The 27,774-nt window shown below is 38.6% G+C and overlaps 1 protein-coding gene and 1 pseudogene across 4 annotated transcripts in view; both read left to right on the forward strand.

The window, feature by feature from the left end:
• TRIP4 (thyroid hormone receptor interactor 4) overlaps window positions 1-27,774 on the forward strand; it is a gene marked incomplete at its 5' end in the record, with an annotated part of 70,191 nt that overhangs the window by 8,304 nt on the left and 34,113 nt on the right. For all 3 annotated transcript variants that reach the window (XM_079699655.1, XM_079699656.1, XM_079699657.1), the window contains 7 exons: window positions 5,388-5,600; window positions 7,471-7,549; window positions 10,202-10,331; window positions 12,220-12,435; window positions 16,166-16,292; window positions 24,170-24,357; window positions 27,596-27,720. In XM_079699655.1, the coding sequence (XP_079555781.1) occupies window positions 5,388-5,600; window positions 7,471-7,549; window positions 10,202-10,331; window positions 12,220-12,435; window positions 16,166-16,292; window positions 24,170-24,357; window positions 27,596-27,720 (1,078 nt within the window). The remainder of the gene's footprint in view (window positions 1-5,387; window positions 5,601-7,470; window positions 7,550-10,201; window positions 10,332-12,219; window positions 12,436-16,165; window positions 16,293-24,169; window positions 24,358-27,595; window positions 27,721-27,774) is intronic.
• On the forward strand, window positions 17,538-19,392 carry LOC307050826 (eukaryotic translation initiation factor 4B-like; annotated as a pseudogene). The gene has a single exon. The product of its transcript is annotated as a eukaryotic translation initiation factor 4B-like (transcript).

Raw genomic sequence — 27,774 nt, forward strand, 5'->3', positions numbered from 1 at the left:
ATTAAATAAATTATTATTCCCTCATTTGGTGGGATATCATGCAGCTCATTTCTTTTTTTTTTTTATAAATTTATTTAATTAATTTATTTTTCTTTGGCTGCGTTGGGTCTTCGTTGCTGTGCGTGGGCTTTGTCTAGTTGCGGGGAGCAGGGGCTACTCTTCACTGTGGTGCACAGACTTCTCATTGCAGTGGCTTCCCTTGCTGTGGAGCACAGGCTCTAGGTGCACGGGCTTCAGTAGTTGTGGCACACAGGCTCAGTAGTTGTGGCTTGCGGACTCTAGAGCGCGGGCTCAGCAGTTGTGGCGCACGGGCTTAGTTGCTCCGCAACATGTGGGATCTTCCTGGACCAGGGCTTGAACCCGTGTCCCCTGCAATGGCAGGTGGATTCTTAACCACTGTGCCACTAGGGAAGCCCACTCATTTTTTTTAAAGCCGTGGTGTATACAGAACCATTGTTTCTAGGGGAAATACAGGGTTAGGTTTCTGGGAGCCTCTGATCACATTTCCATCAACCAATCAAAACATAACCTCATGGCTTCTCTGGTGGCGCAGTGGTTGAGAGTCCGCCTGCCGATGCAGGGGACACGGGTTCGTGCCCAGGTCGGGGAAGATCCCACGTGCCTCAGAGCGGCTGGGCCCATGAGCCATGGCTGCTGAGCCTGCGCGTCCGGAGCCTGTGCTCCGCAATGGGAGAGGCTGCAACAGTGAGAGGCCCGCGTACCGCAAAAGAAAAAAAAAACATAACCTCATTTTATGTGTGTTTCTATTTAAAGACACTTTATTTAATATATATTGTTGATCATTAACATTGAAGTCAAAGCCAATAGCACTGTAACTCATGCCTGAAGAAAGCTTATCTAATACACCTTTCTTTATTATTATTATTATTTATTAATTTTTATTATTATTTTTTATTGAATTATAGTTGATGTACAATATTATATGTTATAGGTGTACAACATAGTGATTCACAATTTTTATTTTATTTTTATTTATTTTTGTGGGGCTTGCAGGATCTTAATTCCCCCACCAGGGATTGAACTCATGCCCCCTGCAGTGGAAATATGGAGTCCTGACCATTGGACTGCCAGGGAGTTCCTGGTGATTCACAGTTTTTAAAGTTTACATTCCACATATAGTTATTATAAAATATTGACTATATTCCCTGTGTTGTACAGTGTATCCTTGTAACTTATTTTATACATAATAGTTTGTACCTCTTAATCTCCCACCCCTATCTTTTATTCTCTATATATCTGTGAGTCTGTTTCTATTTTGTTATATCCACTAGTTTATTTTTTAGATTTCACATGTAAGTGATATCATACAGTATTTGTTTTTCTTTGACTTATTCACTTAGCATAATACCCTTCAAGTCCATCCATGTTGTTGCAAATAGCAATTTTTCATTCTTTTTATGACTGAATAGTATTCCATTGTGTATATATACCACATCTTTATCCATTTATCTGTTGATGGACACTTAGGTTGCTTCCATATCTTGGCAATTGTAAATAACGTTGATATGAACATTGGGTATATGTATCTTTTCAAATTAGTGTTTTCATTTCTTTTTGGGATATATACCCAGGAGTGGAATTGCTGGGTCATATGGTAGTTCTACTTTTAGTTTTTTGAGAAACTTCCATACTGTTTTCTTTTCTTTTTTAATTAATTTATTTTATTTTATTTATTTTCAGCTGTGTCGAGTCTTTGTTGCTGTGTGCAGGCCTTCTCTAGTTGTGGTGAGCTGGGGCTACCCTTCGTTGTAGTGCACAGGCTTCTTGTTGCGGTAGCTTGTCATTGCAGAGCACGGGCTCTAGGCACGCAGGCTTTAGTAGTTGTGGCTTGCAGGCTCAGTAGTTGTGGCTTGCAGGCTCAGTAGTTGTGGCTTGCAGACTCTAGAGCGCAGGCTCAGTAGTTGTAGTGCACGGGCTTACTTGCTCCGCGGCATGTGGGATCTTCCTGGACCAGGGCTCAAACCCATGCCCCCTGCATTGGCAGGTGGATTCTTAACCACTGCACCACCAGGGAAGCCCCTCCATACTGTTTTCCACAGTGACGATACCAAGTTAACATTTCCACCAGCAGTGTATGAGGGTTCCCTTTTTTCCACATTTTTACCAACATTTGTAATTTGTGGTCTTTTTCATGATAGCCATTCTGAGAGGTGTGAGGTGATTTCTCATTGTGGTTTTAATTTGCATTTCTCTGATAATTAACGATGTTGAGCATCCTTTCATGTAATATACCTATTTTCCATATAAGGTACAGCCTCTTGTGCTTAGGAACATTAGATAGCACTTCCTGTTATGCATGGGGGCCATATTAAATGGTGAGATTGCCAACAAAAAGCACAGAAATGCAAAGAAATGGCACTAAGTAGACTTAGGATACTTGTTTACAGTATGAGAGCTGAAGCAAGAAGGCAGATCACTGCATTGCCCAACCTTAGCTGAAAATGTGTGCATTTGGTGACTCAAATGTTTTGCCATTCTGTGCGTGTCCATGAATGCCTGTGAAAGCACCTGGAGTATTGATTTGGGGGTTACAAATAAATATTAGCAAGTAGGCAAATTTGAAGATCTGGAACCATGAAAAATGATGGTCAGACTGTATGTCCAGTTCCATTTTGGGACTTGTAGGTAAATCTTAATTCTGTCTTCAATTTTCTCAGGCAATTCATTTGGTTATTCAGAAGTTTTTATTGTGTGTCTGTTGTGTGTCAAGAACTGATTTAGGCATTTGAGATATAGCAATAAACAAGACTCATTAAGGTTTCTTGCCCTCCTAGAGTTTACATTTTAGTGGTTCAGAGGAGAGGTAGAAAAGATAGTCAAAGAGATTTTTTAAAGTAATTACATATTGTGAAAACTAACATGAAAGAAATTAAAAGGGCAGTGTGATAGGCAGTTATTGGAAGGGTGGGAGCTAATGTAGGTAGGGTATTCAGGGAAAGCCTTTCTGAGGGAGTGAAATTACAGCTAAGACCTGAACACTGCAAAGGAACCACTATGTAAAGAGATGGGCTGGGAACAATGCCGAAAGAGGGAATAACAAGTGCAAAGGGGAGATGGAGAAAAGTGTTCTCAGAAGTATCAAAAGCCCTGTGTGGCTGGAGCATAGTGGACAGGGGAAGAATGATGTGTAGGTGAGGCTAGAGAGTTCCTGAGGGCCATATGTAAGGCTTTATAGGTCATTAGAAGTAGCTTGGATTAAATTTTAAGCACAATGGGAAGCCAGTGAGTGGTTTTGTTTTTTGTATTTTGTTTTTTGTTTTTTAATTATTTAACCCCTCCTCCCCACCCCTCTGAATGGTTTTAGGCAGAGGAGTGATATGTTATGAATTTTCTGCCTCGCCCTGTTCTCCCCTTCTCTCCTCTATTACTCTGTCTTTCCTCCTTCTCAATAAATACTTGCTGCCTGTTATGGATAAAAGACCTAATCAAAGCACAGCCCTCAATCCCTCAAATGTGTTATTTTAATGTAACTGGATACTTTAAAGGGAGTGAAATAGAAGTTTCTGCTCAGAGATTTTAGTCTTCCCCTCACAAACATCCCTGAGAGCAAAGGTATAATTGACCAGTTTGAAAAATGACAACCTGCTAGAATTAGATGACATCCTTAGCACTTGTCTTAGATTTTAACATTTACCTATGTTGACTTATTTGATACTGTCTGTATATCTCAAGTTTTGGCTTTGGACATTAGGGCGTATTACCTCTCTTTATAGTAACCAAAGAATTGTTACTTTCATTGTTATAACTCTCCTATCCACTAGGACTCCTGAGATTTTTCTTTGAAACTTCAGTCTCTGGAAATGATTGAGAAACTCTCAATTTAAAGGGAAAGTAGGACTACACCAGAGGAGAGGCATCTATGCACCTTAAGTGTCAAAAACTGCTGTGGTCTGAATGTTTGTGTACCACTCAGAATTCATACCTTAAAATGCTAATGCCCAGTGTGAATTAGGAAGTGGGGCCTTTGGGAGGTTCTTATGTCATGGGGGTGGAGTCCTCATGAATGGGGTTAGTGCTCTTATAACAGAGACCTCACAGTCCCTAGCCCCTTTTGCCACGTACAACAAAGAAGTAATTTCTGTGACCTGGAAGAGGGCCCTTGCCCAGCCATGCTTGCACCCTGAACCTGGACTTCAGCCTCCAGAGCTATAAGAAATAAGTTTCTGTTGTTTATAAGCTACCTAGTCTGTGATATTTTGTTACAGCAGCCAGAATGGACTAAGGCAGAGGCTGATACAGTTCTCTTTTTAAAGTTTTTATTTTATAACATACATACAGAAGTGAATAAATGAATTTTCACAAACTGACCATACCTGTATAGCCAGAAATAAAACATTACCATTCCTCTAAAAAACTCCCATGTGCCCCACAATGAAAACCCTCCCAAGGGAAAACACCATTTTGACTTTGAACATCATAGATTAGTTTTGCCTGCTTATAAACTTTGTATAAATGGAGTTAAATAGTATATACTCTTTTGTGTCACATGGTTTATCTCATTGCTATATAGGATTCTGTTAAGTGAATATTCAATCTACTGTTGAACATTTGGGTAGTTTTCCAATTCTAATGCTGCAGTGAATGTTCTTGTATATGTCTTTTGTTGAACATATTTACTCATTTCTGTTGAGTATATGTCCAAGAGGTGAGTTGCTGGGTCACAGGATATACATATGCTCAGCTTTAGTAGATACCAGTTTACACTCCCACGAATGGTGTGTGAGAGTTCTAATTGTTCTGTATCCTTGCCAACACTCTGTATTTTCTGTCTTTTCAATTTAGCTATTCTGGTTGGTGTACAGTAGTATTACACTGTGGTTTTATTTTATATTATCTTGATGACTGATGAAGTTGAGCACCTCTTCATGTATCTGTTGGCTGTTTGGATATCTTCTTTTATGAAGTTCCTGTTTAGGTCCTTTGCCCATTTTTCCACTGTGTTATCTGTCTTTTTCTTATTGAGTCAATTTTTTATAGATTTTTCTTACTTTACTGATTGTTCTTATTTCCAGATCTGTGAATATCATCTGCTTTTAGAGGCATTTTTGTTTTCTATGATCTCCAATTTAGCTGTACCTAAATATGTCACATAAACAGCTTTTATTGCTACATTTACCTTCCACCAGCTATAATACAGGGCTGACAGCTACTAGCAGAAAAAGCAGAGTATATTAGCTAGTTTTTCTAGGGCATAATCTTTACTTAGACCCTTGATTATAACTCATTTGTATTTCTCCTACTTCCTTCTTTCATGGTTGCTGGGAAGGGTATAAGTTATTATTGAACAGAACTGAGGTTTTTCTCTCTTGACTGTTTTCATTGTCATTAATTATTTGATGTTATTTCTGATATCTTTGTATGATCAGGCACAAGAGAACAGCAGCTCCTTAAAGAAGAAGACAAAGTTTGTCAGTTTATATACAAAAGAGGGACAGGACAAGCTTGCAGTCCTGATCCCTGGTCGCCACACTTGTGATTGCCTGGGCCAGAAGCACAAGCTGATCAATAACTGTCTGATCTGTGGGCGTATTGTCTGTGAACAAGAGGGTTCTGGCCCCTGCTTATTCTGTGGTACTCTGGTAAATTGTTTCTTTCCTATTTTACTACTCTTCAGTTTTATACATAGGGACATTCACACCCCTAGTAATTTCTCTTTTTCATAGTAAATTTCTTCCCTAAGGTGTCCAGTAAATTCTTTTTTTATTTTTTTATTTTTTTTTGAAGTATAGTTGATTTACATTGTTGTGCCACCAGTAAATTCTTGTAGCAGGAACTTTAGTCAAAAACCCAAGTTGATATCCTAGAACTGAGGCCTATTTGTGAGAATATTTTGAGAACATACCTTGTTGAGGGATCCAAGTCTTGTGTCAGATTAAGTTCAACTTGAGAAAACTTTAGGGCCTGTAATGTCAAAAATTTTTGTCAGTCTTCAGATGTGGCTCATATTCCTAGGGTTACAGAGCCACTGTGATGTAATCCTCAAGTCTATAGCTTCTTTTTCCAGAACACCTCCTTTTTTTTTTTTTTTTTTTTGCGGTACGCGGGCCTCTCACTGTTGTGTCCTCTCCCGTTGTGGAGCACAGGCTCCAGACGCGCAGGCTCAGCGGCCATGGCTCATGGGCCCAGCTGCTCCGCGGCATGTGCGATCTCCCCGGACCGGGGCACAAACCCGTGTCCCCTGCATCGGCAGGCGGACTCAACCACTGCACCACCAGGGAAGCCCAACACCTCCTTTTTATAGCTCCTCATTATCTGAGTAAGTGACCTCAAAAGTGTAGTTGTAATGACTCTGTTACAAACACCCTAGTGAGTTGTCTGGAAGGCTTATTCTGCCAGTTGAGCTGACTGGCAGAAGCAATGGCATTTGGTATTGGTGAAGGTATACATTTTGTGTTGCTTTGTTTTCCCTTCTCTCGTGGGGCCTTTAATTTTTTAATATACTCAGATAATAAGCTGATAGACAATGGATGACCTGAAAAATGTAGTATCTAATATCAAAAATGTTCATAAAACAGCATCAAATGTCCTCCCATATGGGGCTTTCTCTAGAGAAACACCCTACAGCTTCTGTGTGCGACTCAGGCAACTGCTAGCAAGTACAGTGTTTTCTGTTAGGTCCCTTGGATCCTTCGGTGAATTCAAGAAACAGAGTAATGTAAAGCAGATTGGCCTTGAGGTCTTGCAGTTTCATAAACTTAATATGAAATTGTTTTTAAGTAACCCCTTCTGCTTTTAAGTAACCTCCCTTCTTACACTTCTAGTGATTTTATAATAAACAGAACTTTTTCTTTGCTTAATGTGTTTATTACTTTATAAGCAGGTAATGTTTGAAGGCAAAGAAGCAAAATACATATAAAAGCTAGACTAGTTTTCACTGCTTCTTTTTCTGGCTCTTTTTAATAAGACACTTGTGGGACTTCCCTGGCTGTCCAGTGGTTAAGACTCCCTGCTTCCATTGCAGGGGGCATGGCTTCAATCCCTGGTCAGGGAGATAAGATCCTGCGTGCCGCATGGTGCAGCCAAAAACAAACAAACAAACAAATAAATAAATAAGACACTTGGTTAGCAATTCTCTTGTAAGACTTGGATTTCACGATTAGAACTGGAAGGCTATAAAAAAAAGTCTTGTATATTTTTCAATATTCTCAGTGGTGGCAAATCTTTATCTTTTGAAAGTAGGTTAGATTTTTTTTTTAACTGTCATTCAGGGACACTTGTAGTGATATCAGTTTTTTGTATGGTTCATAAAATAAGGGAGAAATGGAAAGAGACTAGGGCAAAACTCATTTGGGTATACTTTTTTTTGGTATATTTGTCTGGATTAAAAAACACTGACAGTCTATTTTATTGCCATATCTAATGTGTAATTTGAGATTACTTTTTAAGTATATCAGGCAAACACTATCATTTAACTATTGGATCATGTGTCTTACTCTTATTACTTTATAGGTATGTACTCGTGAAGAACAGGATATTTTACAGCGTGACTCAAACAAGAGCCAGAAACTGCTGAAGAAGCTCATGTCAGGTAGGCAGCAGTCTTCTAATTGGGTCACTGTAGTTATGGATACCTTTTGTTGTATCTGTGATTGTTCCTCTTACTTGTATCCTGGTATGTAAGATGCAATTTATTTACTCATTTTTTTAAGTTCTTATTAAAATCACCTAACATTGAGCAAAATAACTAATAATAATACTATTGGATTATAACCCAAAGAATAAAATTAATGTCATGAAGTAACTGAATAAATTAATAAATGGGAGAGAAGGAACTGCTCTTATAGAATTCCAATTAATAAAGTGAAGGAATTATGGTAACAGAAAATCACCATGTCAACACCACAGTAGTATTGATAGTAATTGCTACAGGCAAGATCCACCAGTAGATGCTAAAATTATTGGATGAAAGTTTAAGAATTGGAGATGTGCTAGATCATGAAAGACAAGGAAAGACTGAAGAATCGTAATGGTTTGGAGGAGACTAAGGAGACACTACAACTAATTGCATTGTAGGATCTTGAATTGGATCCCTAAACAGAAAAATAATATTAGTGGAAAACAAGTTGAAATCCAAATAAAGTCTGTAATATAGTTAATGGTATTGTACTATTGTTAATTTCTTACTTTTGATAATTGTACTATGGTTATGTGAGATCAGATGCTAACAAGGGAAGATGAATGAAAGGTATACAGGAACTCTACTTTTTTTGCAACTCTTCAAAGTTTTTTATAGTTGAAAAAAGCATGACAAAAATAATTAAGGACATTTTTAAAGGGAAAACGATATACTCATTACTTTCCATTTGTGCAAATATTTTGTTCCTGCTTTAATTCATAGTTGTTTTTTAAATATAGATAGATTGGTTGGTATTATGAAGTAGTAATCATAGTGTATATAGAATTTTATGTTTTTCCTTTTTTAACTAATGTTTTATAATTATTGTTTATGTTGCCATATATTCTTCATATTTGTAATTTTTAGTGCTTAAAAATAGTCATTAAATTTATTTATTATAATTGATTATCTATTTCCTTATTACTGGATATTTTGACTCTTTCCCAATTATAAATAATACCACAAGTGGTCAACTTTGTTAATATTATATCTTTGACTTATTTCCTTGGGATAAATTCCTAGGAATGGGATTACTGAGTCAAAGAATATTATCATTTTTGACACTTAAGATGTATTTGCCATATTACTTTACCAAAATATTGTACTAGTCTACAACAATATTAGTATTTTACCCCAAAACCTGTCACTATTGGGTTTTGACATTTCATGTTATTTTATTTTTATAGTTGTAATTTATTATTATTATTATTAATGAGGTAGAACATGTCTCCATATTTTTTCCATTTGGATTTTTCTAGGGTCATTATTATGAGAAAAGGTAGTTCTCAGTGCTTTTCTTATATTCAGAACACAAGAATCAATCTCTCTTTTTTTTTGATTTTAAAAGAAAGATTTGACAGGACTTTTTTTTTTTTAGGACTTTAAATAGGCCTAGAGTTTTAGGTATAGAGAAAGGTCAGCCTTCATTATAGCTTAGTTGTTTTCCTAACACATTTTAGATCTTGGTTCTATCATAATTTATGGCTATCTTTTCTGGGATATATAGATTTATGGTGTGTTGTCACAAAGGAAGATAACACATGGGCCGAGGAATGAATGTGGGCTTTAGAGTTAGACAGACCTAACTTATTTTATTTTACTTTAAATTTATTTATTTATTTATTTATTTTTGGCTGCGTTGGGTCTTTGTTGCCGCATGTGGGCTTTCTCTAGTTGCGACGAGTGGGGGCTACTCTTCGTTGCAGTGTGCGGGCTTCTCATTGTGGTGGCTTCTCTTGTTGCGGAGCGTGGGCTCCAGGTGTGCAGGCTTCAGTTGTTGTGGCATGTGGGCTCGGTAGTTGTGGCTCGCGGGCTCTAGAGTGCAGGCTCAGTAGTTGTGACGCACGGACTTAGTTGCTCCGCAGCATGTGGGATCTTCCCAGACCAGGGCTTGAACCCATGTCCCCTGCATTGGCAGGCGGATTCTTAACCACTGCACCACCAGGGAAGTCCAGACAGACCTAACTTTAAATTTTGTTTCTACCTTTTAATTTCTGACTTAATGAACTCAGTAAATTTACTAATGTCTCTGAATTTCAATTTCTTTATCTGTAAAACAAAGATAATATAAACTGTCTTACAGGGTTATAGTGAGAATTAAGTACTATAGTACGTATGAAGTGCCTTAGCATCTGATAAGTTCTCGTTATTCATTTCTGTCCCTCTCTGCAATTTCTTCTCTTTTTTCCTTTTATTATTTAGTTTTTAGCTTTGATATATAAAAGTATGTTCAAAGGTGATATTTAGCCCTACTCAATAAAGTTTTTCTTATAAAGGCATTTTTATATTGTGTTGTTAAACAGTTTGTTACCCTTAGCGATCCACATTTCCATAAGGGAAGAAGTAGATCCTTAACATTTATTGAGAATGTATTATGTGTCAAGCGCTGCTTGATGCCTGACAAGTAAAGCCTGGCCTGTGTACCTGTTTGTTTTCCATTGAAATGAAGGCTATCAGTCATTAGGGGCACAGCCAGATCTACTGATATTTTGTTCTTTGCTTCACAGCGATACAACTAATTGGTATGATTCACTGACACCATTTGATTTCCTTATTGAATTTCAGGGACAGAGAATTCTGGAAAAGTGGACATCTCTACCAAGGACCTTCTTCCTCATCAAGAATTGCGATTTAAATCTGGTCTGGAGAAGGCTATCAAGCATAAAGACAAACTGTTAGAGTTTGACAGGACTAGGTATGATGTGGTTAGAATAAAAAATGCTAAGAAATAGAGTAGTCCATTATTTTCGTACTTGATACCTTCTTAGGGTGGACTATGAAAGTGTTTACAACAAAAGAAGAGCCAGATGCTCTGTGGAGGAGGTCTACAGCTTGTTTTTGAATCATGTCTGAATAAGATAGGCTCCCACCGAGAGGATCCTACCCTGCAATATTTTTTGATTCTTGGCAAATGCGAGTGTACCCCATGGAAAGTTGATTTGGGTTGACACAGTTCCCCACTTGTTTCACTTGAAACCATCCGTTTATTCAGTCAGCATATGTTAGAGTGCCTACCATGTGCAAACTGTTGGGGGGCCTCTGGATACTCCATAAGAAGCTGCCTCTGAGAGAGTGTTAATACCACCTCATGGGAAGACATGAGTTACCCTCCCATTTTCCTTTGACACTAAATTTGTTTTCTGATTCAATAATGTCCCTAAATTGAGTTTTACACTCCTACACTTTTGTCATTGAGCCCACTCACCTCTCTTCAGGAGACAGATGTATGGATTTGTTAGTTCTGTTTTTTATTTTTTTCTCTTTCATTTTTTTTTTCTTTTGGACAAAATGTGTATTGAAGACCAATTACTGGTAAAGAATGTTTAAATAGGACTTAAATGCTCACTTCTCAAGTGGCCATGTGAGAATCCTTAGAAAGACCTTGCATCTCTTACTGTGGTAACTGAATATGTCTATTCCTAGCATTATAATCCTTTGGTTAGACACACCTACTACTTTCAAATCATTTGCTGTGAATACATGAGATATACTTTGAAAGCTCTTCGTTAAGTAAGCCCATCACAAGGTTTGTAACTAATATTTGCTCTTCATCCTTAAATATCACTTTTATCCTTACTCAGTGAAACTTAGAAATAGAGTACATTTTTTGATAAACAGAAACTGGGAAAGGGTCTCTCCCTATTGGTGTTGTTGCCCTTGTGCTGGTGAGTTTCTAAGGGCACCAATTTCATTATGTAGGTTTGTGTATAGTCCCACTCTCAGTCTACTTTAAAACTTTTATAATTCCAGCTGAGTCCTGAAAGAATGAAATCTGAATCTGATTTCAGTATTTCCCTATGCCTGAATATATCATACTAATTATTAATTATGCAGTTGAGACTGATTTACGATTTTGGAGTAGTCACTTAACTTCTTTGAGGCCCAGGTTTATTATTTGTAGAAGGAGAGAGTTGGATCATCAAGATTCCTTCTAGTTCTTAATTTCTTTGTTGGTATGATCTTAGAAATAGGCCTGATTGTCATATCTTGGAACTTGGCCCTTGTAAATATGTTAAATGAGGGACTGGGGATAGGGTTGGGGTGGTGATGGGGGAGGTGGTGAAAACTGACATATAGTAGTAGAGTATTAAAGATATCCTAAGAATAAGCTTATAGGACTGAGAGTCCAGGACGGAACTCCAGTTTCTAAGGGAAATAGCGGCAATTGGGCCTAGCAGGAATAGTCTAGGTCCCAACTGTAGAAGGACTAGGATATTGAGTAAGCTGCCAAGACATGAACTCAGATGTGGCAAAATCAGACATAAGCCCAGTTATAAGAAGGTGAGGGCTGGACTAGTAAGAAAATAGGAGGACAATAGATTTTGGTGCTGTGTCTTTTCCTCCACAAGGGTGAGATTTGTTCTAAGAGCTGAGCTGAGTCTGCAGTGGGAATAAAGTATATGCAGAAGCTGGAAATCAGGCAGAGTTTGACCTAGTTTTGGAACGTTCTAGAGCATCTATATTTGAGATAATAACCTTCAGGACAGCAGAAGAGTGAGCTACTTGAAATAGCTTCCCAGTAATCAAGTCCCTGTTTGTCAACAGGTGACCTAACTGTCATGTGTTCTTTTTTTTTTCCTTAGCATTCGAAGGACCCAAGTCATTGATGATGAGTCAGATTACTTTGCCAGTGATTCTAACCAGTGGTTGTCCAGAATTGAACGGGAAGCCCTACAGAAGCGAGAGGAGGAGCTGAGAGAATTTCGACATGCCTCTCGGCTCTCGAAGAAGATCACCATTGACTTTGCAGGCAGGAAGATCATGGAAGATGAAAATCCTCTAACTGAGTATCACAGCAAGTAAGTGGACAACACCAGAAAGGGTCTGAAAGAAGGGAGCAGTTTAACTGTAAAGGATTTGCCTCCGCCCCTTTAATGAGTCTGTTATTTTTGTTAATTTTTAGAGCAACATATTCATTTGGAGTAGAAACATGGAATAGTAGCTAAGAAAACTTTGGAATTGAACAGTGAGGGCCACTTGACCTACTAGATAACTACTGTAGTTTTATAAAAAACTTTTTAAAACAGTGAGGTACAGTTTGGGCACAGGAATAGATGAATGAAATGTAATAGAATCTGGAAAGAGACCCATGCGTCTGCATTGTTTGTGTACGGGTGTGTGTCTATAGTTGTGTAAAACTTTTCTAAACAGTAAGGGAAGGATTAAATAAATGATGGGCCATCAGCTTTGAAAAAAATCTACATTAGATCTCTACCTCGAAGCATACTGTGAGAATAAGTTTGACTAAAGAGTTAAATGCAGGGACTTCCCTGGTGGCGCAGTGGTTAAGAATCCGCCTGCCAATGCAGGGGACACGGGTTTGATCCCTGGTTCTGGAAGATCCCACATGCCACGGAGCAGCGAAGCCCGTGCGCCACAACTACTGAACCTGCGCGCTAGAGCCCGCGAGCCACAACTACTGAGCCAGCATGCCACAACTACTGAAGCCCATGTGCCTAGAGCCTGTGCTCCACAACAGGAGAAGCCACCACAATGAGAAATAAATAAATAAATGTATGTATGTATGTATGTATGTATGTATGTATGTTAAATGCAAGGGAATTTCCTGGCAGTCTAGTGGTTAGGACTCCAAGCTTCTACTGCTGGGGGCCTGGGTTTGATCCCTGGTTGGGGAGGTAAGATCCTGCAAGCCAAGTGGTGTGGCCAAAAAAAAAAAAACAGAGAAGAAAAGTAAGAGTTAAATGCAAAAGAAATAAAAGGATCAGAAAGAAATAGAATAGTAGAAATTTAGGAGAATATAGTTAATGTCTTGGTATGATAAAGTTCTTTCTAAGCAAGATACAAAACCCAGAAGTCAAAAAGACAAAGATATTTTAAATAACATAAAGAAGTACAAGACTGAGAGAAAACATTTTAAACGGTTTTAACAGTTCAAAAGAGCAATATCCATAGTATATAGAGCTGCAAGTTAAAAAGACACATCCAGTAGAAAAATGGGCAAAGGCTAAGAACAGACAATTTACAGGTGAGGAAATACAAATAGCCAATAAACATTTGAAAAGATGCTCAACTATTTATCAGGGAAATGCACATTTTGAAACATAATGTATCATTAAATTATCTGAAATTTATAATTTATAATATTGCATAATCTTTGAGTGTAGGAAAATGGATATGCCCTCTTACTAAGGACGGGAATATTAAAATGTTCAAGTCTCAACACCAAGGGTGAACCCAAATGGAAACTATGGATTTTGGTGATAGTGATGTGTCAATGTAGATTGATTAATTAATAACAAATGTACCTCTCTAGTGAGGGATAGCTGATGATGGGGGGGGCTGTGCATACGTGAGGGCAGGAGGTAAATGGGAAGTCTCTGAACCTTCCATTCAGATTTGCTGTGAACCTAAAGCTGCTCTAAAAAATAAAGTTTATTGAAAAAAATTTACATCATGGCCAATTTCAAGTTACCAACATGAAGTCACTGAACAGAGTTGAGAAAAGATACACATATTGGCTCTAGCACAGTACTGAAAAGAAAGCATGTGGAGATCTAACTCCATGTTTTGGAAATGGCATACATATCTCTCTGTCTCTGTCTCTGTCTCTGTCTCTGTCTCTCTCTCTCACACACACACACACACACACAAACACACACACACACAGAGAGAGAAAACTGGATATTGGTGAACACAGCAATGCTTTCTACATGGCCCAGTCCTCGGTCTTTCTCTTTCATTTGTGGCAAATCCATCACAGAATTTTCCTAATCAGAGGTTATTCTCTCCCTAAAACAAATTCTACCACTAGCTTCAAAATAATTAATTTGTTTTCAACTATTACATATATGCTATTATATGTAATTACATATATTACACAGATATAAAGAAAAAATAAAATTATTTCTGGGTGATGGGTTTAGGAATTTTTCATTTTCTTTCTATTAATTTGCATTTTCTAGTTTTTCTGTAATAAACATTGATTGCTTTTATAGTAAGAAAAATCATTTTTATGTGTAAGAAAAATCATTTTTATGTTCAATAAAAAATGGTACAGCCTTTTAGAAGTGAAATTGGACAGTATCTCAAAATTTAAATTGTGCATATTTTTTGACTTTTTGACACCAGGTGCCAAGATGCTAGTTTCTTCATCTCTTTCTCAACAATTAAAAAAATACATTTGCCATTCTGATACATGAAAAATGGTATTTCATCATAATTTTTATTCACTTTTTTTTTGCTTTGCTTGTGTGCCAGTAAGTCTGAGCATTCTAAAAATGTATTGATTAGCTATTTATATTATTTCTTTTATAGATTCTAGAGTTCTAGATATACTTAACCAGTGTACTATGTCTCAAATCTATTTCCTTCCTTTAGATTCCATCATCCACATCCTATTTTAGACTTGCCTCTTACCTCAAGTTCTTGTTGTTGTTGTTGTTGTTGTTGTTTTTTGGTTCATGCCTTTGTTTCTGCTTTTTCCTTGCTTTGGATATCCGTCCTCCCATCTTTGCCTTTCAGATATCTACCTCCCCTTTGAACGTACTTGGTACAACACATGGGGTGATGGGGTAATAACCACCAAATGGATTGTATCTATCTTACAGTAATAATTACATCCTTCCTTGTTTTGTTTATCATCTTTATAGCTGTCTTAAACCTACCACTTAGATTTAAAGCTTCCTGAAGGCAGGAGCCCTGTCCTCCTCCCCTTTTAAGTTGCCTTGTGTATAAGAGGTTCCTAACAAATATCTCTTTAATTGTATTCAAGGTCAGGTTCAGCCTTTCCTACTAGTAGAAGCTTTTCATTATATCGTGCTTTAGAATCATCATCCACAAACATTTGTCAAGCATCTGTCAGGGACATGGAGTATAGCAGCAAGTAATGAAGAGCTGTAGAGCAGAATAAGATATGGTTCCTGCAAGACCTATGATCTCTTACTAACCAGTAAGGTTAGTCCCATAATCTTTAAATTAAATCATCACATTCTTTTATAGGTTGAGAGCCAAATACCCATAGCAAACACCATAGACACTGGATAACATTGGGTATATTTGATGACTTTAAATAGTAAGTGCTACAGGACTTCAGAGAAAGGAATAAGTACTTTTGTTCTGGGCTGGTAGAGGGCCTCCTTAGAAGTTTTGGGCCATGAAGCAAGGATAGACTTCAGATCAGCATGGAAGAGTGGAGAGGGACTGCTGAGTGGGCAGAAGAATAATTGAAGGTGTTGAGAAATAGGCTGCCATAGAATACTCTCCTGTGGGTCAGACTGTTTCTAGGCACCTTTTCTAATCTTGGCATTTCTAATATCTTGTTAAAGAGGTGAATGAGTGTCTTGTGCCCTACCTATTTTCTTAGTGTTCTGGAACTTTTACCAACTCCTACTCCTTAGGGTTCTTGGAGTGAAGAGAAGGGGAAGTTGGTAGGGGGAGCAGGGAAGGTCATCCATGGACCCCTCTTTGAGTGTCAAGTTTTATTACTGTTGAAGAGTTTTATGTGTGTGCTAAATAAAGATATTCTGAGCATAGGACATTACCAATTATTGCATCCTTTTGTTATCACAGACTAGATGAGGCAATACATGCCATTGCCAATGGAACCTTGAACCAACCACCGACCAAATTGGATAGATCTTCTGAAGAGCCTTTAGGACTTCTGGTGAATCCCAACCTGTACCAGTCCCCTCCCCAGGTTAGTGGACCTTTACTCTAACTGATGATGAGAAAAGTTTGGGCCCAGATATTTCTCCTTTCAAATGTGCCTGTTTCATAGGCTGTAGATACCAGTCTGCTTTCTCAGTACTCCTACCCACCTTATACTCTGACCTAATTTTTCCAGTTTTTTTGCAGCACTTGTGACAAGTTATCATTTGAGTATTTCCCAAAAGAAGGTTTTGTTAAGTACTATAGAGATTTTAAATAATAATCCCATGGTCCTCTTGTTAATGTTCTTTCTCTATCTTTTATAGAATGTGGGTAGTCCCATAGTGTGGTGTTTTAAATTAATACATTAATTCACTTACTCATTGTTGTCATTCATTTTGCCATCAGGTACATTGAGCATCTAATATGTATAATCACAGAAGTAAGTGATCAACCAGACACTGCTTCTATCCTCAAAGAACGCATAGACTAGTAGAGGAAAAGATTACATAGGCAGCTCTAATATTAATAGAAATATAAATAAAGTACAGTGGAAACCCAAAGGAGGGAAGGACAGTTGAGAGGAATAAAAGAGGCTTTTATAGGGAAGCTGGCATTCCTTAAAAGTAGTTATCCAAGAAAATGGTGTTTGGGGATGGTGGGAAAAAAATTCCAATCAGAATTAACTATAGGTATGAGGCGTGGGATACACACACAAACACGTATATACATATATGCAGTTAAACAGTGCAAGGGAGGGTTGGGAGTACTGACCCTCTGCATAGTCAAAAATCTGTGTATTAATTATAGCTGGCCCTCTGTAAAGCAGTTCCACATCCATAGTAGGTTCCACATCTACAGATTCAACCAACTGCCGATCATGTAGTTCTGTAGTATTTACTATTGAAAAAAATCCATGTATAAGTGGACCCACACAGTTCAAACCCGTGTTGCTCAAGGATCAACTACATAGGAAATAGTGAATTTAGACTACCAAGATAGTACTCATAAAAAGGATTATCGGGATTTCCCTGGTGGTGAAGTGGTTAAGACTCCACACTCCCAATGCAGGGGGCCCAGGTTCGATCCCTACTCAGGGAACTAGATCCCACATGGATGCTGCAACTAAGAGTGTGCATGCCACAACTAAGGAGACAATGTGCCGCAACTAAGGAGCCAGCGAGCTGCAACTAAGGAGCCCTCGAGCTGCAACTAAAGAGCCAGCCTGCTGCAACTAAGTCCCGGAGCAACCAAATAAATAAATAACCTTTGCATTCTCTCTCCCTCTCCAAACATGGCGGCCTCAGCAAAAAGGAAGAATAATAAGGAGAAGACTATCTCTGTAACAGACTTCCTGGCTGAGGACAGAGGGACTGGTGGAGGAAGCACCTATGTCCCCAAACCAGTCAGCTGGGCTGATGGAACAGATGACCTAGAAGGAGATGTTTCAACCACTTGGCATAGTAATGATGATGATGTGTATAGGGCACCTCCAATTGACTGTTCCATTCTGCCCACTGCTCCATGGGCTGCTTGGGAACCCAATATCAACCAGAGCTGTCTTCCCAAATCACCACCCTATACTGCTTTTCTAGGGAAACTGCCCTATGATGTGACAGAAGACTCCATTAAGGAATTCTTTAGAGGATTAAATATCAGTGCAGTGCGTTTACCACATGAACCCAGCAATCCTGAGAGGTTGAAAGGTTTTGGTTATGCTGAGTTTGAGCACCTGGATTCCTTGCTCAGTGCCCTGAGCCTCAATGAAGAGTCTCTAGGTAACAGGAGAATTCGAGTGGACGTTGCTGATCAAGCACAGGATAAAGACAGGGATGATCGTTCTTTTGGCTGAGATAGAAATCGGGATTCGGACAAAACAGATACAGACTGGAGGGCGCGTCCTGCTACAGCTTTGATGACTACCCACCTAGAAGAGGTGATGATAGCTTTGAAGACAGGTATCCAGATCGTTATGATTCAGACTGATATCGTGATGGGTATTGGGAGAATTATGGTGATGGCCCACACCGGGACATGGATCGATATGGGGGCCGAGATCGCTATGATGACCAAGGCAGCAGAGACTATGATAGAGGCTACGATTCCAGGATAGGCAGTGGCAGAAGAGCATTTGGTAGTGGGTACCTTAGGGGTGACGACTACAGAGGAGGCGGGGACCGCTGTGAAGACAGATATGACAGATGAGATGACTGGTCATAAAGCTCCAGAGATGATTACTCTCGGGATCATTATAGGCGTGATGATAGAGGTCCCCCCCAAGGACCCAAACTGAACCTAAAGCCTCGGAGTACTCCTGAGGAAAATGATTCCACTGCTAGCACATCCCAGTCTAGTCGAGCAGCCTCTATCTTTGGAGGGGCAAAGCCTGTTGACACAGCTGCTAGAGAATGAGAAGTAGAAGAGCGGCTACAGAAGGAACAGGAGAAACCGCAGCGTCAGCTGGATGAGCCAAAACTAGAACGACAGCCTCAGGAGAGACACCCAAGCTGGTGAAGTGAAGAAACTCAGGAACGGGAACGGTCGAGGACAGGAAGTGAGTCATCACAGACAGGGACCTCAGCCACATCTGGCAGAAATGCATGAAGGAGACTGAGAAGTCTCTAGAAAATGAAACACCCAATAAAGAGGAAGACTGTCAGTCTCCAACTTCTAAGCCTCCCAAATCTAAACAGCCTCTAAAGGTAATGCCAGCCCCTCCACCAAAGGAGAATGCTTGGGTGAAGCGAAGTTCTAACCCTCCTGCTCGATCTCAGAGCTCAGACACAGAGCAGCAGTCCCCTACAAGTGGTGGAGGGAAAGTAGTTCCAGCTCAACCATCTGAGGAAGGACCAGTAAGGAAAGATGAAAATAAAGTAGATGAGGTGAGTGCCCCAAAAGGCCAAAGTGGAAATTCCAGCCGTGGTCCAGGAGATGGAGGGAACAAAGACCACTGGAAGGAGTCAGATAGGAAAGATGGCAAAAAAGATCAAGACTCCAGATCTGCACTTGAGCCAAAGAAAGCTGAAGAAAATCCAACCTCTAAGTTCAGTTCTGCAAGCAAGTATGCTGCTCTTGCCATTGATGGTGAAGATGAAAATGAGGGAGAAGATTACACCGAACAGACCTCTGCATTCTGTGCTTTCTCCTAGTATCTCACCACCCTGGAACATTCGAGAGCAAATCAAACCTCCATCCAGACAAGACAAAATACAACTCACCGTCTCCTGGAGACCTTTCTTAACTTTTTTTTTTTTTAAAAAAGGTAAAAGGTGAAATTCTTTTGCATGCTGCTGCAGCCTTTAAAGTATTGAACTAACTGGAGAATCACCAGTGTAGCCAGAGAGAGACGTACAGCTTTTAATGCTGTACGTTTAAAGTTGTGGTGCGTTTTTATGACACGTGCAGTTGCCTGTGTGATTAGTGCCTAGGGGCCTCCGTTTAGCAAAATGGCAGTGATAGTGATGCAGTGTCTGGAATCTGGTTGGGCAGCAGGCAGGTATAAGGAAGAGTGTGAGGTTTCTACCTTTAATTCTTATTATCCAGTTATGGCATACATGAATTCTCAAACATTATCTGAATAAATTCTCCATCCTCGGCAAGGTAGGTTTAGTCTCTGATGTTGTTTTAGTCTCCAGGAGGCTGCCAGCCCCTCCTCTTATTTAATTCTGAGTTACTAGGGCCAGCCTATGGGGGAGTTCCTTCATTTGTACCCCCCAGGGGGCTAGGTGGGAGTGAGTCTAAAGGCCACTGAAGAATAGGACTGTTTGGTGACCTAAATGAATGGGAAAATCATGGTTTGAAAAGAAGCTTGGGGATTTGATGAATTATTTTGCACCAGTAATAGGGAAAATGGTATGACCTCCAGTAAACACATAATCATTTACCTCCTGGAGCAGGAAACACTTAAGGGTTGTGGGAATTCCCAGGTCTTTTATGTGTCCTGGTTTCACCCTTTCTTAAACACTATCCCTTCTGAAAGTTCAAATATATCCATATTCTGTTGAAATCTTGAAGCTTTAAAAATTTAGACTCTTGTCATCATCTTATGTTCCTCATGCTACTCTTTCCTGTTACCTTCCCACAGGCAGCTTCTGCGTAAGTCACATACTTGACCTCCTAAGCATCCTCTAGAGCCCCTGGGAGCTGTTCAATGAGGACTCATCATTGCTTTTTCTCAAGCAAATCTTGGCTCCTTCATGTTTTGACACTCACTCCTTCCCTCCAGCCATTCATGGTCCTGCTGCTTTGACCCCTTTGACACCTCAGAAAACTTTAGAATTACCAGTCTTAGGTGGTGAGCGAGGTTGGTTAAATTGGGAGCCTTTCTTACAACCTTGATTGGGGTTTGGGGAGCTTTTTAAAAAACAAAAGTTTCCTTATCTCCAAGTGAAATCCCACACCAATGTTTGGATTTATAATGTGGCCTAGACCAATGTGTGATTTTTTTGGTTCTGTTTTTTTTTTTTAGCATCCCTTGAGAGAATAAATGATAATGGAGAAGAACAATTTCACAAGGTCCTGGCTTCTCTTGCAACACAGTAGCTTTACTTGCCTGCTTTTATGTGCACCTTGGTACTGTCAGCTCAACAGATGGTGTCCTTACGGGCAACATTGGTACCTGCAGAGAAAAGACATCTTGGTCTCCTCTCGCATCAGTCCTAGGTTAGACCCTGTCCAGCCATGCAGGGGTGTTGGCTTATGAGTGCTGCAGCAGTGAGCATAATAATCATTTACCCAGTGGACATAAAAGACACACCAAGTGAGGTAACTTTAAATAATTGGCTTGGAGTGCCTAGTAGCTAGGAAGTGGCTTTTAGAGATACCCAAGTTTGAGAGGGTATTTTTTTTAAACCATTTGCTATAGCTGATGAAAAAGTAGGGTTTGCTCTCTTCATGTCTGCTCCTTCCAAATAGATGTGTCCGAAAAAGCTGTTTTTTCCCCCATTCCTCTACCCTGCCACCCTGTTAAAACAAACAGGGATTTATGACCCACTCCTCAATACATGTAAAATTTGTACAAAAATATCTTCTATGAAAGTGATTTGTAATCTATAGACTTCATACCTGGGAGAGGTCTTGAGATGTAAAATCCCATCCTTTAGGTTGTGGGGTTTTTTGTTTTCTCCAAACAAATCTGATCTTTAAAGTTCAAAATAAATTAAATAAATATTTTAAAAAGGGATTATCATGAGAAATGGAGTAGTTAGGTAGATAGAGTCAGATCACTAAAGAGTTAAGTGTTTAGCTAGGAAGATTTCACATTTTTATTTTGTAAATAAATGTGAATCATAGAATGTTCTTGAGCAGAGAGATGCAATCAGAGCAGTGCTTTAGGGAGTTTAACTGGAGATACTCATTCAGCACTGTATACGTGCCAGGTTCTTTGCTAGGTGCTGGGAAATTAAAAGGTAAGAGCCCTTGAAGTTTTTAAGGACTTCAAATTTAGTGGGAAGATGTGTTTGAATACAAAGAATTTCAGTTCCTTAAGATAATTGCTATGATAGACACATGTCATGGATACAGTAGGAGTTTAGGAGAGAGATTATAAACTCACAGAGGAGTCACAAAAGAAATGGTTTTTGAGAGGAGATTTAAGGGATGAATAGGAATTTCCAAGCAGACAAATTTGGGGAGGGAATTCTAGGTAGGTGGTATAACATGTAGAAAGGCTCAGCAGCTTGAGAGCATTGTAGGTTGGGAGAACCACAAGTAATTAAATACTGTTAGAAATTAAACTGCGCTAGTAAGTGTATTAGTTTCCTAGGGCAGCCATAACAAAATACCACATCTGGTCGGCTTATGACAGCAAATTTATTCTCTCACAGTTCTCAACACTGAAATCAAGGTGTTGGCAGGGCCATACGCCCTCCGAATGTCTATGGGAGAACGCTTCCTTGCCTCTTTGGGGTTCTGATGGCCCCAGGCATCCCTTGGTTTACAGCTGCATAGCTTTACTCTGCCTTTGTCTTTACATGGACTTTTTCCCTGTATGTCTTTGTCTCTGTGTGTTTTCTCCTTTTATATGGATATCAGTCACTGTATTGGAGTCCGCCCTAATCCAGTATGACTTTATCTTAACTTGATTACATCTGTTTCCAAATAAGGTCAATTTCACAGGTTCTGGGAGGACATAAATTTGGGACGGATGCTACTCAACCCAGTATAGCAGGTAACATCTTACCATGAAAGTCCTTATGTCTCATGCTAAGGAGTTTAGTTTTATTCTACAGTAGGCAAGGAAGAGTCCTTGAAGAACTTTAGCAGACAATTGGCATGACTTCCATGCCTATGTAGAGAATGGATTAGAGGGAAGACTAAGACAGAAGCAGGGAAATTGCTAGGAAGATTATTGCAGTAGGGACTTCCCTGGTGGTCCAGTGATTAAGAATCCACGCTTCCAGTGCATGGGGCACAGGTTTGATCCCTGGTCGGGGAACTAAGATCACACATGCCACGTGACCAAAAAACAGGTTATTGCGGTAGCACAGTGGGAAGATGATGAGGGCCCAATTTAGTGTTGCAGTTAGTAAGGCAGTAGAGTTACTTAGAGGCTAAAAATGGAGATGAGACTAGTTAGCAGGCTCTAATATAATGTTATTGAAAGACAGTAAGATTAAGTTAGGAAAGTAGCTGTGAAGTAGAAAAACAGGTAGTATAAACAAGAACTGTAATAGAGATAGAACAGACAATTTGGGCCTCGGGATTGTTCATACACCAACAGTTTTATGAAATCACCTATTTTCCCTGTAATGGATCAGTTCTGCCTCTGTGTTCCCACTTAAGGAATTAAATCCCTGTGTAGTATTTACTCAAATCTGCTTTATGTTTTAGATAATTATTTATGTGTCTGTCTTCTCGTAGGATTGTAAGTTCCTTGAAAGCAAGAACCATACCTTTTTTTATATTTTATATGTCTCCCTACTTTATATGCTTTTCACATATACTGAGTTAAATAGTCAGTAAATGTTTGTGTTTTTTTAAGCTATGACACAATTGATTACAGTCATAAAATTTTATTGCAGAAAGATTCTTAGAGATTCATTTAGTCCAACTCCATCATTTTACAGTTGAGAAAACTGAAACCTTTAGGGGTTAAATGATTGCTTAGAGTCTCTAGCCTACCATTCTAGTATTTTTGTTTTCCCTATAAATTATTAAATAAAACATCAAAAAATTAACACAACTAACTCTAAACCTCATCAACCTAATAGAGCCTTTTTTAAAAAAGAAATAGATTTCAGAGCACTCAGTCTTCTTGCTCTGGAAGAAATGTTACCCTTTGTCATTCTCTGACTGAACTACTGCCAAGACTCTTTAGTCTCCTGTAATTATCTGTATCCTGTAATTTTGTGTTCTCTTTACATGATGGGAGCCTTGTTTCAGTAGTGCTTCATCCTGTCTTTTGGGGGACAAGTTGTTCATTTCAGGATAAGAGAATACTTCATGCATCCAATAGTCAGAACTGCTGCCCCCCGAAAGCATCTGTTTGGCTTTATCATGGTAACAGTATGTGACCCTGTCCTTTAAGCACATGAAGAATGTATGGACCAAAATGTTGAACCTTCATTTGGCTGATAGAATTATATTGGGAAATTGTCCAATACGGATCATTAATCATTTTAAAGTGGAAATAATTACAGACCAGTTATTTGGTCTGATGGTTGCTGGAATTAGGAAGCTGTGTGTGGAGAATTCAACATTATCTATCCTTTAAGATGGGACCATGTTATCATACCTGGGACTCCTACTGAATTTATACCTTCTGTACCTTTTTTGACCCTGTTTCTGACAAAGATGGGATACATTTTTCTAAGAGAATGTTTCCAGTACGATTCATTAATATTAGAATTCATCTCATTTTGTATACCTACCCCAGATTTTTCCCTTGTCAGACAAAATTATATGTTTGGTTTCTTTCCTGTATAGTGGATAGATCAGACGGGTGCAGCCTCACAGAAGAAGGCTTTCCATTCAGCAGGATCAGGACTAGAGTTCAGCTCATGTCGGCATCAGTTTCGAATCCAGGACCAAGAATTTCAGGAAGGCTTTGATGGTGGCTGGTGCCTCTCTATGCATCAGCCTTGGGCTTCTCTGCTTGTCAGAGGGATTAAAAGGTAAGGACAGAAATGAGGCGGACTTCCCTGGAGGTCCAGTGGTTAAGACTCCGTACTTCCATTGCAGGGGGCGTGGGTTCGATCCCTGACCAGGGAACTAAGATCCCACATGCCATGCGGTGCAGCCAAAAAATAAAAAATTTAAAAAAAAAAAGGACAGAAATGAATCTTGGAAGATTTTACATAAACTTGATATAGAATTATGGACTGGAATTCATCTGGGAGGACATAAATTTGGGACGGATGCTACTCAACCCAGTATGGCAGCTAACACCTTACCGTGAAAGTAATCTAGCGATGATTTATAATACTCTGCAGCACATAGAACTTTAAGCAGTGTATTCATGTTATGGACTTGTTCTTTACTGAATAGCTTAAAAAAAACTGAGGTTAGAAGGACTAAGGATCCTAGTCATAATAAAGAATAGAACATAAGTTTTTTCATCTTTGGAAGGAAGTCTATTGAGAAAACTTCTCTTGGCTTTGCCTTTGTACAATAATATATCACTCAGCAACCTTAATGGTTTGATCCTATTGGAAATTCAAAGTTTTTATGTCTATTTATTAGTTTTTTAAAGACACCAGCCTAACTGTGATTTTGTTTTTCTATCTATACATCTGTCTTTTAATCTGAGTAACCATATTGAGAAGCTATTTTACCACAAATTCCTTTTCTACAAAAAGTGGGGGAAGTAGTGAGGGATAAGTAGAGGTATTATAAAGTTAAGTCGTTGTACATGTTGTACTATTGTTGTACTATTCCATGGTTTCATATGTTTCTTCTCAATGCAACTTTTAAAAACTAGTTCTTTCCTTTGCTTTTATAAATGTAAATAGAAAATTGATAAATACAGAAAAGCAGCTAAAAAAAGAAAGATCATCTATAATTCTACCACCTAGAAACAGCTACCGTTAGCATTTTGGAGTATTTATTTATATTCTTTTTCCTGTGCAAATTGTTACATAATGAGGTCATAATATATATTTACGTTTATGTTTTTCTTCTTTCACTTATCATTACATGTTCATTTTCCCTTGTTTTCTCAGTTTTATTGAGATATAATTGATATATAACATCGTCAGGGTGTACAATATAATGATTACATATATATGTATATATTGCAAAATGATCACCACAATAAATTTGGTTAACATCATCACCTTGCATAGTTACAAATTTTTTGTTTCTTGTGATGAGAACTTTTAAGATCTATTCTCTTAGCAACTTTCAACTATACAATACAGTATTGTTAACTGTAGTCACCGTGCTGTACATTACATCCCCAGAATTTATTTATCTTATAATTAGAAGTTTGTACCTTTTGACTACCTTCATCCAGTCTGTTCTCCATATTTATGAGTTTGTTTTTTTCAGATGCCACATGTAAGATCATAAAGTATTTATCTTTCTCTGACTTATTTCACTTAGCATAATACTTCAAGGTTGATCCATATTGCTGCAAATGGCAAGATTTCATTTTCTTTTATGGCTGAATAATCTTCATCCATTTTCTTTATCCATCCATTCATTGATGGACATTTACATGGTCTCCATGTTTTGGCTATTGTAAATAATGCTGCAACGAATGTGGGGATGCAGATACCTCTTTTTTCCTTCTTATTTTATCTCTTAGAATTTTATATCCCTGGGAGTGTCCTAACTCATAACAATAATAATGCCTTATGTATTTATATTTAAATAGAATTTTACAGTTTTCAAAGCAGTAGCTGTATTGAAGTAGATCAGACCAGTATTTTTACAATCTTGAACACCTAAGCAGGCAAAGGTAAAGGAGCTTGCTATGAATTACAAAGCTAGTTAGTGGCAGAGATGGAACTAGAGTTCAGGTTTTCAGAGTGCTTTTTCCACTCTTACTTTGTAAGCCCCAGTCATTTCTCTATTTCCTGAAAGAAAATTTATTATCAGAATTTAGGAACAATCATTTCTACTTTGGTGGTTTCCATGGTTAGTTGAGATTTGCCTCCTTCGTGAAGGTGTGTTACCATTTTTCTCCCCTCTTCAAGGTCAGGCTTTCTTTGGCTCCTAAGTGTTTCATAATCCATGTATGTAGTGGCATTACAACAAGTATATGTGAATCTGCTTCTGCTCCAGGGCACCTGGGCCCTCAGATGTCTATTCTTCTCATTCAGTTCTCTGCAGTTGAGGTGTCTTCCTTTTCCAAAGTAGAAAACTAAAGAGCTTGCTTTCTGCAGAGGGAATCAGAATGTTTACATTTCTCTCGTCCTGTTTTGGATCTGTGTTATCCAGATTTTCTCACTGAAAAGAACAGGATGAACAGCATCCAGCCCACAATCACTAATCCCACAGAAAGAAAGTGGGTGGTTCTGCCACATTTGTGAGAACGTTTTCCCAGTAACCCTGTGGATCATTTGGTGTAGAGGGAGAAATATATTGATTAATTCCTCATTTATTGAGTACCCACTGTGTGCCTTTACTCTTCCAATTCATCTATATTGGAAAACTAAGGGTATGAGAAATTCCGTTTCCCATTATAAGGCAAGTATAATAGGGTTATATTATCAAGCTACTTTATTTCATTTTGTAGGAACTAAAGGAGAAACATCTTTTTGTAATCCTTGGAAAGTAGGCAGTAATACATTCTCTTGATTGCATTTTGTATTCTACTTAAAGATTCTTTCAGACTAGCTAACGGGTTGTTTAATTATCTGCAAAGAACATAACCCTTTATAAAATACTTAGAAAATATAAATGAATGTGGTTGCAATTTAGAGTAAAGATGATAAGCATTAAATAGTAATTATGAAATAGTAATTATGAAAGTACTATTCTTAGGGAGTTATGTGTGGGTGAGGATTTTTCTGTCAGGTTGGAGACCAATGAACAAAATCTTTCATGACTCAAAGGCAAGGATTTTCATTTTTGGGGGACAACTTGGATGCCTTGAAAATAGAAGATTTGGATTATAGAAGTCCCAAGGCTAGTGAAAGCTTCATTTCTGAGTTACAGAGATCAAGTAAAAAATAGGAACTGAGAGAGATGAATTGCCTTTGTTCTGATGATGGGGAAAACTAGAGAACAGGGTTTATACTCAAGTGAAAGATATTGTAGGAAAAATGTTTTTTTACGAAAAATACCCTTTTTGGTGAGGTATCATTTATAGATCTCTTGGTTCAACTGGATAATTTGCTGTACGTTATAAGATCTTCCAAGACACTAAAATTTAGATTCTTTCCACTAAATTTGTATTTGTTTAAGGGTGGAGGGCAGGAGCTGGTACACCCCACATAGAGGACGACTTTGGATAGCAGCCACAGCCAAAAGACCCTCTCCTCAAGAAGTTTCAGAACTCCAGACTACATATCTTCTCCTTCGTGGGAAAGGTAACGGCCATGTATTCTTCTAATTTAGTCTTACTTTGTGGAGAGAAGTCATTG

The sequence above is a fragment of the Hyperoodon ampullatus genome (genome assembly GCF_949752795.1).
Source record: "Hyperoodon ampullatus genome assembly, chromosome: 3".
NCBI lineage: Eukaryota > Metazoa > Chordata > Mammalia > Artiodactyla > Ziphiidae > Hyperoodon > Hyperoodon ampullatus.